The following is a 13,657-nucleotide window of genomic DNA, read 5'->3' as shown; positions in this document are numbered from 1 at the left end:
GCTGTGGACCGCAGAAATTACCACAGGCCCAACAGCAGTATGTTCTCAAGGCCTCAAGAAAGCAACACCCCATGGAAGATTCTCCAGCAACTAACACAGAGACCCAGCCAAGTACACTAATGAATAATGCTGTTTGCTTGTCCCTGTCTTGGCTCTGATGCCTGCTGTCCCCTGGGCAGAAACTAAGAGGCACTGGTAGTGTTTTCCACCCCTTATTTCACCCCAGATGTGTGAACCAACTGGAATAAAGTCATACCTAGTGTACATGGGATTTTTTGTTCTTAAAAGACGTCCCCACACATCCCTCATCCCATCTGTGCTAGTGACAGTCTGGATAAGCTGAGGTCTAGATAATGCCTCTGCTAATTAGCCTCTGACTGCTAACAGTCATTACAGCTGATTCAACGGAGTGCATAATGTCTGTTCACAGTGTTGGTCTCTACTGCAATCTGTAGAGATGCTGCAGGGGTTTGCAATCTGAGGATGGTTTGTGTTTTCAGCCTGGGCAATCCCATCCTGGGCAGTTAAATCACACATAAAAGTGAAAGCACTATTTACCTTCCACTGCAGTCAAGACCTGTTTCTGCTCCACTACAAGAGGAACTGAATAGGCTGCCTAACCTGCTCCCCTTTCAGCATCAAGGCAAAGCAGACAGTGGTCCCACCCCAGAGTCTTGGTTTAAGGCAAAAGGAATGTGAAAGAGATGCTAGTGGGGAAAAAGAGGCAAAGCCCCTGAGCCCCTGTAAAGAAAACCCATGATCTCAACCCAGAGCAGAGTGAAGCTTCTTGCTCAACTGCCCAAAAGGAGAGCAGAAGCTTGCATCAGCATTCACTGTGGGACCACTGACCTCTTCAGTTTATTTCTGCACCCAGTAAATCCAGGTTCATGCTTGCTGCAGTTGGGATACCGATCTCAAAGACAAAAGCAGGCTCTGGCAGGCATGACCCACTCCAGGGAGGGTATCCAACCACAAGGTGAGACATACCAGGCACTGTGCAGAGGATAGCCACATACACAACAGCACTGGGCCACAACCCAGAAAGCTTTCACACCTGCTTAAAAGCCACTACAAGAAAACATGAACTTCTGGGAAATCTTTCTAATACGCATCGGCAGGGGTAAAATGTTTTTAAGACAGAGCTTGATCAACTGATGGATGGGATTCACGGCTGTCAGAGACACCTAGGGACTGGACAGTGTGACCCCAGAGGTCCATTCCAGTTTATCTGTATATGTATATATCTATCTCTCCACAAAAAAAAAAAGCATTAGCAAGCTGCTGAGCCTGCACTCGCCACATACTTCCCAGCAAAAAGCAAGAGGGAGTTGAATGCACAAAGAATAAATGATTCAGCTCCATCTTGTGTTTCTGCTTTTGACATGCCAAGCAACACTCCAGCTTGTCAGGATAAAATCCAGACAGCTGCAATATATGTACAAAACTGGGACAATTCAGATTAAAAACCCATTTTCCTCTGTGTTTCTCTGAATATTTACCCCTCTCCCAACAGCTGTCCTGAAAGGTAGATAGGAAGAGAGAGGATTTCCCACAATCTGTGGCAGGCTTAGAAATCCTAGCTCCCTGAATTATGTTTGATTGTGCCTCAGCAGATTATTTTGAAACAATCATCTGCGAGAACCACACAATCAGCACTCAGCTAGAGGAAAGCAAAAATTGGGGCAGTTCCCAAAGAGGTTTGTAAAATCCCCTTTGGTCTCCTTTCTAAAGTGAAGCACGCTGCACTTAACAGCAATTGCCTAGGGCCCAGCAATCATGTACTGACGCGTGAACGCTGCTTTCAAGAACAACAGCTCATCAAGGCACTCTCGGGTCATTGTAGACTGCAGCAGTCTCCTTGGGTCAGAAATTAAGAGCACAGATGTATCCCAAAGAACATTTTGCGCTGAGAGGTGTTGTAATCACAGAGGAGAATTGAAGAGTTGACAACTCTGTCCTTTCCTGCAAGCTGTAGGTACTCATTACAACCGCTTATCACAGCAAAAAGATCAGGCAAAAAAGGAACAGTCACCCTCTCAGCAAGTTTGTCTTGCTGTCAAAGGCCTCTCTCCTCAAAAAATGACACACAGATACTTTTGCGAGAAGTTCACCACTCAAATCCACAGGTGGTTTGGTTCCTAATGCCCAGTACAGGATAAAGCCTGAAATATCAACAGCCTCTCCCCTTGATTTTGTTACATGGCATCTCCAGGAGCAATCTGAACTCTGGCCATGAAATCCCTTCTTCAGTTATACTGTACTGCCACATTTGACTCAGTCTCCTTCCCCTCCCCTAACACAAGCAAACATCAGGAAACAGCAGTAACTCCCTGCAGAAACGCAGGCTCACTCAAAGCAGGTGTGATTTCACTTTCTCATTTCCAAAAATCTGAGAGAAATCACATGAAAATCATTATGTCAAATAATGTTACAGTTCCATGTCTGTTAGCTACATCAATGAAAATCTGCACTGCTAAAGCTCTCCCCCGTGAAAAGGTATTCTGAAAGAAAAGCTAAGCATTCAAGGAAGAGCAAGCCATCCTAATCAAGAAAACAAGGACTGAACCTGAAGTATCCGAGTACTTGCATATGAAGTTGTCCAGATGCTCACATGTCTAAGCAAGCACCTTGCTGCACCTGAATCAAAGCAGGAAGGTGAAGCTAAAACCTTATGAAAAGGCCTGGCACCCATCAGGTTTCTCTTGTGTTGGAGAGCAACATCGACAGCTGGACCCGGCTCTACTCCTGCTCTGTGTCATCACAGATCGAATGGTTTCATCCTCCACCAGGAGCTGGGCCAGGACCAGACTCTGGAGAACAGACCACTCTCGTGCAGCAGGCACTTACTGGGTTTTGTAACAGGCAAGAGAAACAAGATACAGCATCCGACAGCTCATGCTATGCTAACATGTCAGTGAAGAGCCCCTGCGCTCCTGTGAGTGGGTGAGCAGTCACCTGTGCATGGTGCCCCCCAGCAGCCCAACACCAGTTGGGTGCTCCCGCTGGTCTTGGGAGTAGTGACGGCACCCGATGCATAAGGACAAGGGCATGGGGCACCAAAACTGCTCTGGCACATGGGCTTCATCTTTGCAAGAGTGCTGAAAAGCTGGGGAGGAGGTAAAAGGGGGTCAGGACAAGCCCTATCCAGCAGCAACAGGCACTGCTGTACCCTCTCCACCCACGGCAACATAATGCGGTTATGCTCTCCCACAGCCCTCTCAAGGGGCATCATGTCAAGCGACAGCCTGTCCCTGCATGCACCCAATGACCCAACACAGGGTGCAGAGCTGCAGCTCAGCAGTCTGCATCCTCCACAGAGCCACACACCAGCACGGAACCTGCCAAAACATGACAGGGATGTTCCTGCCAAAGTGATCCAGCTGAGCCCCTTTTGATGGGGGAGGGGGTGGGAATCACACACCTACTCATCTCTCCCCAACTCCTTGTCACAGGTCCCTCCACCTGCTCCTGCCTGCACAGATTTGCTGGAGCAGAGGACAATTATTTCAATGTTCATCTGACGAGTGATGCTCATCCCCTTATGCCCTGTCCGCCTGTGTCCCAGTCACTTCTGCCCCAGTTCCTTCAGCGAGGGGGTCACTGGCACAAAGAGGGAGGGAGGCAGCGGAGTTGAGCTGAAGCTAATACCAGCTGCATCCCTGCCTCAAGCACTGCAAGCCTCTCCTCCAGCGAGGATGCGTGTGGGAGTGAGTACGCTCAAGAGGAGCTGATCAGTATTCAGCGAAAGGCTCCGCTACCGCGCTGCCTGCTTGCCCACTGCCGTCCCTCCTCCTCCCCATGACGGTGTGCGGGAGGAGGCAGCAGCCCTTCCTCAGCAGCAGCCCTTCCTCAGCAGCACCCAGCTCCCGCATCCCCGTCCTCCCCCGCCACAGATTTATTTCATGCCATCCTCCTCATGAAAGCATCGCTCCCCATCACTTTTCCAGCTCTGCAGCACAAATGTCCCTGATCCACCCCCACAACATCACCCATGGGTCCTGGCTGGCTCCCTCAGCAGAGCTTTGGCTCATGGGGGCATGGCACGATTTGGCGACCCATGAGGAGCATTACCTGTCCCGTGCCAGGGGACAACTCTCATCTCAAGCAAGGGTACGAAACGCAGTCCCAGCGCAGGAGAGGGCGAGTGGCGATGCTCCCAGCCTGCCAGCTGAGGCAAGGTGGGCTTCGTGGGGCAAGGTGGGCTGGACAGGCGGCCCCGCACGGCCACCTCCAAGCCACCAGGCTCGGCCGGGGCTGCTGGCAGAGGCCAGCCCGGGTCTGGTTCTCACCTTATGGAGCTTCCACATGGCGCCCAGGGCTTTGACTTCGTGGCTGGAGTGCTTGCCCTCCTCGAGGCACTGGTAGCAGACGGGGCTCTTGCACTGCACGCAGTACATGCTGTGGTTCTCCAGCTCGTGGTCGGTGCAGGTGGAGATCTTGCGGGGGCTGAGGCGGCGGCTGACGCGACCCTGGGCCGGTGGGACCAGGCGGTGCTTGGCCAGCGGGCCCCGCGGCGGGTGGCAGCGCAGGCGGCAGGGATCGCAGTAGAAGACGTCGCACTGCTCGCACATGACGGCCGCCTCCTTGGGCGCCTTCTCGCAGAGCTGGCAGCGCAAGGCCGCCGCCCTGCCTTGCTGGTAGCGGTCGATGACGCCCTCCAGCAGGCGGTTGCGGGGGAAGCCACGCAGCCCGCGCTCGTCCAGCACCAGGCTGCGGTGGCACTGCGGGCAGGTGAGGCAGGCGTTCCGCGGCGGCGGCGGCGCCAGGGCGGCGGGGGGCGGCGGGGCGGCCGGCGGAAAGACGCGGACGCCGTTGGGGGATTTCTGGCAGGGGGTGGTGGGAGCGCTGGCGAAGCCGCCGTAGGAGCCGTAGCCGCTGTCCGCCTCGCTGTACAGGCTCATCTTATCCAGGTCCAGGTAGTCGTAGTCGGAGACGGCCGAGCCCGAGGCGCGGCGGCTCTGCGGAGACTCCGACTCCGGCGTCTGCACCAGGATGTTGCGGGCGCACGCCTGGCACAGGTTGTGCGAGCAGGGCAGGATGATGGGCTCCCGGTAAAAGGAGCCGCACACCGGGCATTTCAGCTCCTCTTCCATCTCTTCCATAGGGGAGGGAGGGCAGCGGCGCGGCACCGGCAGCGGCCGCGGCAGAGCCAGAGGAGCCACCCGCACCGCCCCACGCCTCAGCGCCGACTGCCTGCCGCCCGCCCGCGCTCCGCTCCGCCCCGCCCCGCGCCTCGCCATTGGGCCGCCGCCGACGGGGAGGCGGACTGCGCGTTGCGATTGGTTGCGCCGCCTGTTCGTCACCCGCCCGCCAGCGGCGCTGCGGGGGTCTCTCCTCAGGGCTGAGGTGCGGAGCTACGAGGTCCGTGCCAGCCCACGGGGCTTGGCCCTGGGGCCACCCCCGCCGCGGCTCCCCCCGCCTCGCATCCCGACCGTGCGTCCTGCGGCAGCTGTCCCGACCGCCACGGGCTGCTCGCCTTCCCCGCGGGCTGCTCGCCTTCCCCGCAGCAGCCTGCCCCAAGGCCCAGGGGTGCCCCCCAAGATGGCGGCCTCCCTCGGGCCCCCACACTGCGGTGTCCCCTGGCCGTTGAGGGGCTTCAGGGGTCTCGCTGCCGGCAGCGGGAGGGCCGGCAGGGTCCCGCTGCGTGCGGCTGGCGCGTCGGGGCTGTGTGTTGGGTCACTGTAGCGAGAGGCAGGTCCCAGCCCTCAGGGGTACTGCGGTGGTCGGCTCAGCCTGTAGGGAAGGTGGCCTGGGCTCCTTGCAGAAAATCCCCGCTAGTTCGATGGCCGCAGGACTGTTTGCAGCCTCTCTGCTGTTTGTTTGTAAGGGGACCCAGCAGGTGAGGCTCCGCTGTGAGGGGCTTTTGTGGGGCACTGAGCCCTGTGGCCCTGGCTGCGTGACAGCAGCAGTGCTGCAAAGGGCAGCAGGGTAAGAAAGGAGCCCCCATTCCAGGGAGAGTGTATCTGAGGGGAAGCTTTGCAGAGGACGGGGCATGTGTGCGATACGGGGGCGCTCCAGGGGCTTCTGCAGTTTCCTCTGACAGCACAAGGTGACTTGCTGGAGGCAAGAAGCCTGCTGAAGGACTAGGTCATGAGGCTGTAATGATAATTATTAGAGTAACCACACAAATATAATGCAACACACTCTTTCTATTAACTGTATCAGTAAGGTGACTGCGTCAATAGGCAGGTCTGCCCTGGCATGGTGGGGGCACAGGCAGGGTGCTTGGGCTGGCATGCCATGGTCCCTGAGCCTGGGGTGCCCGGTGGGTGTGAAGGGGCCTGGTGGGTCGCCTGCGGCTGGCTTGTCAACTGTGCTTAGTCTGAAGGTCATCTAAGGTCTTCAAAATATCCTGGCAACATGCAATGTGGCATAGCGGTTCCTTTTCAGCCAACGGAAAAATAAGATTCCTTGGAATGTCTCTGTGTTGTCTCTTATTCCCCTCTCTGTGCACGTGTTTGGGGCTGCCTGTTAGCGCAGTTGCTCTGCACCTCCCGTGACAGTGTCTTTGGACCTCTCTTGGGAGAGAAGCCGTGAAGTGAGAAATATGGTATGGGAGCTTGAGGGCAGAGTCCGGCCTGGACCGTGAAATTGGTGCTCAGAGGGGCTGCAGAGTCTGCGAAGCCACCGTGGGGGCGGTGAGGAGCCAAAGAAGGCTGGTTTCTTATTCCACCTGTGTAGCACAGGGCCCTAGCCCAAAGGAAAGGATGAACCCTTGCTGCTGTTCACAGGCAGTTACTGAGGGTGTGGAGAGATTGGCTTCGGGATCCCGATGCTCAACAGCCAAGCCATGGGGTGACACAGGGGGATTTGTGGCAAAGCTGGGGAAACTGAGGCAGGTTCACAGCAACTCCCCAGTAACCATGAGAGGGTGAGGGCTGGATGCTGATAGGCTCCTGTGACTGAGGCTTTGGCCAGTCTGGGGCCAAGGACCGAGCTTAGCTGCAGCTCCAGGATCCTGGGCAGAGGGGTGGAGGAGCCCCCAGTGAGGCATGTCAGGGCAATTAAGTGCTCTCCAGTGCCCTGACACACTGTGTGATGGTCCCTACTGGCAGGGATGGTCTTGTGGCTTCCAGGAGAGGCAGGGATCTGACTGGTGCTGGAAACATCTGGACAGAATGGCACAGTCACTTGTGCTCTCTCCTCCAGCTGCTTGTATGTGCATGTCCAGAGTGCTGGGAACTGGTAGATCCCGCTGCCCCAGAAATCAAGGTTATTTTTTGAAGTAGCCAAGCTACATAATACTCTTGCCACTGCTCTTGGGCGTGCCTGTTTCCATGGTGGGGAGATGACAGAAGTACTGGGGGGCACCCAGAGCTGTCTGTCCCCTACTCATGGATTGTGTGTCCCTGACATGGGGCTACCTACCCCCTTCTTGAGGAGCCATTTGTTGGCCACTGTTGCTGAGCCACACTGTTAATCTGAGCCATGGGCAGATGAAAGGGATATGGTGCGAGTGGCCATGGTGGCACAGACCTATTGTCAGCTGCTTAGTACTTCATCCCTCTGCAGGGACATGAGTGACTCCGCAAGCCGGGACCGCTGAGCCTGAGCTGCGGTGCTGCGTGGGCGAGCACAAGGACAGGTAGCAAAGGGATCAAGCTGGAGGAGAGCATCACTCCCAGCATGCCTGCCCATCAGCCAACAGCTAGGGTAGGTACTGAACAGATTTGAGTGGGATTTATCAGACTGAGCCTTGAAAAGTCCAATCCTTTGAAGGGATAGCTTCTGGCAGGGGCACCAAGGGGCTCTTCCATCTCCACTGGGTTCATCCAGTTCCTAGGATCTAGCGAGCAGGTACAATTTCAACCTCCCACACTGGTTTTCAGAAGGGGGAGAAGCCCAAGAGCTGAGATGCACAAGGAAGGCACTGCCATTTCTCATCCTGATAAGGAGGGACAAGTGATAAGGAGAACAGGACTTCCTGAGTCTTCCTCTCTTCTGCTCCATGCAGGGGTGCTCTGTACTTTCCTTTCTGCTTCTTCAGGCTCCTGCTGGCTCTATATCGACCAGACACCATGGCTTCCCCTGGACTCTGCTGAGCTTTCCTCATTTGCTCCCTTTTGGTGTCTGCTCAGAGCTGGTAATTTTTTCCCTGCTATCCTTCCTTTAGCTGCCCTTTTGTCAAAGTAAAACCATCATTTCTTGTTTGCTCTGCCTCTTGTTTCCTTTGGCCATTTTTCACTCTGGCAGGTATATGATGCTATTTCCGCTGTAGTGATATGCTGATCATGTAAACAGGCATAAAAAGAAAAAAGTCCTACAGTGAGGAATGCAGCCAGTGCATTTGGAAGCAACCCTTGTTCGTAAACATTTAGCTGTTTTCTTCTTGGCGCAGCAGCTTATGCCTTCACTTTCATCTCAGCAAGAGGCAGCTGTCCCCGTGCTCTGGCTGCGTGTTATTTAGTCAGACTTGTTACTGCCCTGAGAACTGTGCAGCATGCAGCTGTGAACATGCAGTAATTACTTGACCCAACTTCAACATTTATTTGTCTAATGTCGCTGTGATCAGTGATTACAAGTTAAGGGCTCAAGAAGTCATCTTGTTCTAAGCTAGCTTTTGCTTTTCTCATGTGCCTGTTGCCAGGAGCTTCAGCTTTATAAGTAGCCCCAGCTCCCACTCCAGGAATGGTGCATCTCCATTTCTGTTGCAACCAGCCTCTGTTCTGGGGGATGCAGAAGACACTGCTGGGCTGAGAATTAAAGTCATTGGGACCCTGTGTAAGCGCTGTTGCATCCCCTTGGTGATTTGTAATAACAAGATGCACTGTTCTAATGAATATCAACTGCCTGACAGCTTGCAGGTGTTCACTTTCTGCTGGAAATGTGGATTAGAAATGTGGATCAAGCTTGGAGATACTGACAAGAGCAAGATGGGGCAGTGGGTAATGCTGTTTGAATCGTATGTCGTGTGTTACCCCCCGTAAAAAAGATCACAATGCTACTGCAGTTCTGTTAAACCAATCAGAACACCACAGTAATGGGTACGATGGAAGGGCTGGAGGTGGCCCATGGTGCTGGGACCTGCTCCCGCATCCACCTCCAATATCCATCCCAGCTCCCAGGTTGCTCAGTTGTTCCCTGAAAAATAAGAATATGGGGAAAGAGAAGACAGGCAGATGTCACAAGGGCTACAAGGCACCACAAGTAGAGAGAGGAAAAGGCATGGAGAGCATGAAAGGCCCTAGTCTCACCAGTTCCCTGGCAGGATGGAGGCAAGGGCTGGGGTGATGACCAAGACTTGCCCAGTGCTGGGAACTGGAGGGAAGAATCTAGCACAACATTCTAGAGTTATCTTGGGGAAGGGAAAGTCTTCATCACAAACTGGGACAAAAGATCTGAACCTCAGCATTTCTCCATGGAAATTCCGCAGTATTCTGTTTCGTAAAATTCTCATGGGAGGAAGCTCTTGGTGATGGTGACACAAAGGTGGAGGTGGGCAGCTGGAAGCAGGTCCCGAGCTCACCCAGCGGGACCTGCAGGGCATGCAGGGACCCCCGGGCAGGGGGAGCACTGTGTGGCAGGACACTGAAGGCAGAGGGCTGGGAATCCTGCTTGGGAGGCAGGGGCTGTTTCCTCCGTTTTAACAACAAAATGTTTTTTTCTTGTTAATCTTATCCTGATGACAAATAACCTAAACTTCACTTGCTTTGGGCAACAGTGATTCCTTAAACCTCCACTACTTTACATCTATGTGTGTGTATGTGCAAACGTGTGTCCACTACAAAATTTTCTGCTGAGTTCCCCACCAGCAAAAGGACAGAAGGAAGGCGGGACTTGGAAAATCAGTAGCATTCACATCTTAGACTGGATTGAGGAGCAGCAGGTCACAAAGCTGAAGGCTGTCTGTCGCTAATTAATCTGCTAGCATCATCCCTGTGATGCTGATCGATTTCCATCCACTGGAGCAGAGAGGAGGGAGCCTGCCTGGATCTCCCGACAAGTGGGTTGCCAGCGGGATCTCAGGAAGGTAATAGATTGTCTGGCTCCCACCTTTGCTTCTCTGTACTGCACAGCATTTTTGGGTCCAGGTTGGGATTACAAAGGGAGAGGTGGACTGGGGAGACAATGGTATGCCGCACAAGGGCACGCATGTGCTTCAGGTAACGGGTAGCCAGGAGGGTGAGTTTAGGTTGATTTATGAGGCCCTGAGCTGGGCTAGAGCTAATAAATAAAGGAGAGGAATGAGCCAAGACAGAGCGCTTGGCAGTCTCCTTTATTCATCGCACTCTTGTAACACCTTGAAGAGATAAACACGAGAGTGGAGAAGGGCTCCGGGATGCCGTCCTGAGAGGACGGGGTTGGGACATGGCTGGGGTGCCCCAGGGCCTTCCCAGAGGTGCCGCCATGCTGCTGGAGAGGCCTCAGGTGTCCAATGCAGGCAGATGATCTTCCACTACCACGTGGGAAACCTCCTTCAAGCTCTGGAAATGTGTTCTCCTCTCAGGCCTGGAGGTACCACGTGAGGTGCCTTGTCAGCTGTGTAAGGCCTCTCCAGCCCTTTGTACAGGAATACACCCTTCCCTGTGTCTACTGGAAACATTTCAGCTCATGCAGCCTGGAATTAGACTTGCCTTTTTATGACTTCAAGACATTGGCAGTTAATTCATCCTATCATCAACCAATATACCCTGATCCTCCTTCTCCTCAGTCATTTTGAATGGATGAGCTCTTGGCTGACAGCAGAAATCCTTGTTTATTAGTCCCTGCATGCATGCATGACCTTGAAATCCATATCCCCACTGTCATTCCACTCCCCCAGATCATTCAGAGTTTTCAACATATCCTGCTTCTTCTTGGCACTGAGGACACCTCCTGGCTTTGCATCATCAGCACATTTGCTGAGGTCGCTGTCATCTTTGGCGTCAACATCATCAGCAGAAATGCTGGCAGGATGTCCAGCAGGGTCTGACACTCCCAGGGCTCTGCAGTAACTGCCTCCCAGCACAAATTTTCAGAGCTTCTTGCCAGTTACATCATTTGCTCCAAGCTCCGATTCAGATGCACTGAAGAAACTCAGAAGGTTGAAACCACCTCCCATTTCTTTCTGAGGTCTCTTCTTTCCAAGGAAAAGTGTCAAATTATTGTGGATGATCAGCCTTCATCGAACCCAGGTGGCATCTTCGCCCATTTTATCTCACTGTCACCAACCTGTCTGGACACGAGGGATCCAAGAAACACTTTGTGCCTGTAGCCAAACCATCAAGTTTTTGAATGTTTTGATGGCCAGTTCTCAAGAACCAATCTCCCCTTGCCCAGGACAAGTTGCTTTCCATTGTGTAGAGCCTGCTGCAGTCTGAAGGCTGTTGCAGCCCTGTTGCCTCACTTCTGGCAGTGAACTTCAGCTTCCTGGGATAGTGATGAGCTTTCCTGAGGCTAGATGGATTTTGGAGGCTAGAGAAGAGATTCCCAATGGCAAAACACTCAAGGCCAGAATTTTTCCTTTTTGTAGGATACAGGCAAAGCTGCTGGGAAGTGGTGACAGAGAAGTCCTCTGTACCTAGGTGATGGCATGAGTGCCATCAAATCACAGAACTGTAACTCCTATTTCAGACAAGCAGCACTCATTTAGTCACAGGAGATTTGCCCATTTTTGAGCTTGGGGCTGAACCGGTGTTGGGAGGAGACTTTCCACTGAGCTCGGCAGGCTCTGAGTCAGGAGCTACACAGATCACAGTCAGAGTCAGTAACTCACTGCCTGCCTCCCGCCCCTGCTCTCCAAACAATTACACTCAGGGCTTGTTTGGCTGATGAGCGACATCTCTAGACTTAGGTCCCCAATACACCAAGAAATTTATTCATTGCCACCCACAAAGAGTGGGTGTTAAATAACCCCCTGGTTCGTTACTGCTTAAATCCCTCTGAAAAACCTACAGAGGTGGCTGAGGCTGCTGCTTGCTGTGGGCAGCTGAGCCTCTTTGGTGGGGAGTCTGGGTCCTAAGAAACACTATTGTGAACATTAGCAGTGTAATTGTTTTAAATATTTAATGATTTTTTCCTTTAACAGACTTTAATTACAATCGCTGAGCACACACTTTCCTTATTAAAACCAGCACTTAAGCAGCAGCACAATGTAAAGATAAAACCCCAAACTTGGCAGAACTGTTGTTCTCAGAAAAGAACATCTCTGAGGATGTTTCATCAGTGATGCCAGCAGTGACAGTGGGCAACAGCAGGTGCATGAGCCCCGGTGTGGCCATGACTCTCTGTTACCTCCTGAAAACATCTTCTGAAAATCACTTCTGAAAATAAGATGGCAAAGTTACTCCATCAGGTAACTCCCAGCCTGGCAATATGCCAGGACCTGGGGATGTCTGACTGTTGCAGGAGGATTGTGAAAGGTAAGCTAAATGCTTAAATGATGTCTCAGAGTGAGACGTATTGAAAATCTGTAAATCTAAATTTTTTGTTTACTTTCAAAGATGCATCATTTTTTGGTGTGGGTTTTGTTTTTTGTTTTAGTTGGGTTTTTTTGCTCTGGGCAGCTTGTGGAAAATTTCTGATTTTAATCAAGAGAGCGCAGAAACCATTGCTAATACACAGGAAGAGCTAAGCTGCAAGTATAAATTGTGATGCTCCTTTGACCGTTGCATCACATGCTGCCCACTTACTCATCTCCCTGAGATTAATGCCCCACTTCTCCAGCCTGTGACTCATTTTGGAGAACAGCAATATTAACTCATCCCACCAGAAAAATCTGTCCTTCCTCCCACGGGCTGGGTTTGTCTTCTTCCTCCTTTTTCTGCTGCCCAAAGGCTTGGCTGGGGAACATTTAGTTGTTCAGAAGATGTGTTGAAGGTGTGATATTCCCTGCATCTTCAGCATTGAAAAGGAAACTCGCTCCGACCAAAATTTGTTGGTTTCGCAAACGTTCCAAGGCTTCTTTAACCACTTTAACCTACTTTAACCAGTAGGGTCCTGCCATAGGGAGCCATAACACATGCAAAGCCCTAGCAGAGCGGTCATGCCAATCCACATGGATATTTAGCTGTGCTGAGCCAGTCTGTGTTTGGTTTCTCCAGCAGCAATCTGAGTGATGGAGGTACATGTGCTGGTACAGCACGCAGAGGCCTGGTGGGGCGTTCAGCTTGCCTCACCTGACACCAGCACAGCAGGCAAGCCACTGCTGGGAAAAGGGAAGAGAAACTGTATGCAGGGGATTTTCTCCCAGGAGGCTGGTTTTGGGGATATTCCACAAATATAACCTCACCTCCAGGCTCTTCTGTGTCTTTCGCTAGAACCCAGAAGAAAGCAGCCAGGCACTTGGGTGATGTAGATGTCACCACAGATAAGCCAGTGGGGAGGGTCTAAGGGGGCTTGAGGGTATTGCAAGAGAGACGCTGAGGGAGGGGGAAGCCCGTGGCATGTACTCCCCAGCAGGAGCCACAAGGAGAGGAGCAGGGCCAGAGCACAAAAGTCTTGGCAAAATGGCCATAACCGCTGCAGCCAGGACCTGTCTGGCATCATCTGCTGGCGGGAGGCTAGGGAAGTGCCAGAACTTAACAGTGCTGGTGCTTCAAAAGCAGAGCCTGGGGCACTGGGGGCAGGGATCCTCTCGAAATGTGGGTGGAAGTATGTGGCCAGGAAGGCTGAGTGGCCTCGGGAGCCAGGTCAGCCCGTTTGTTCCTGAGCCAAACCAGCATCTGGGGAATAATGA

At 52.8% G+C, this 13,657-nt stretch overlaps 1 protein-coding gene across 7 annotated transcripts in view; it reads right to left on the bottom strand.

Moving 5' to 3' along the window:
* TRIM9 (tripartite motif containing 9) overlaps positions 1–5,184 on the bottom strand; it is a 71,102-nt gene extending 65,918 nt beyond the window's left edge. For all 7 annotated transcript variants that reach the window (XM_040601825.1, XM_040601827.1, XM_040601828.1 and 4 more), the window contains exon 1: positions 4,290–5,184. In XM_040601825.1, the coding sequence (XP_040457759.1) occupies positions 4,290–5,102 (813 nt within the window). In that variant the 5' untranslated portion in view covers positions 5,103–5,184. The remainder of the gene's footprint in view (positions 1–4,289) is intronic.
* Positions 5,185–13,657: the final 8,473 nt, after the last annotated feature.

Source organism: Falco naumanni, chromosome 7, assembly GCF_017639655.2.
Source record: "Falco naumanni isolate bFalNau1 chromosome 7, bFalNau1.pat, whole genome shotgun sequence".
Lineage (NCBI taxonomy): Eukaryota > Metazoa > Chordata > Aves > Falconiformes > Falconidae > Falco > Falco naumanni.
This window is presented reverse-complemented; position numbering and strand designations above follow the sequence as displayed.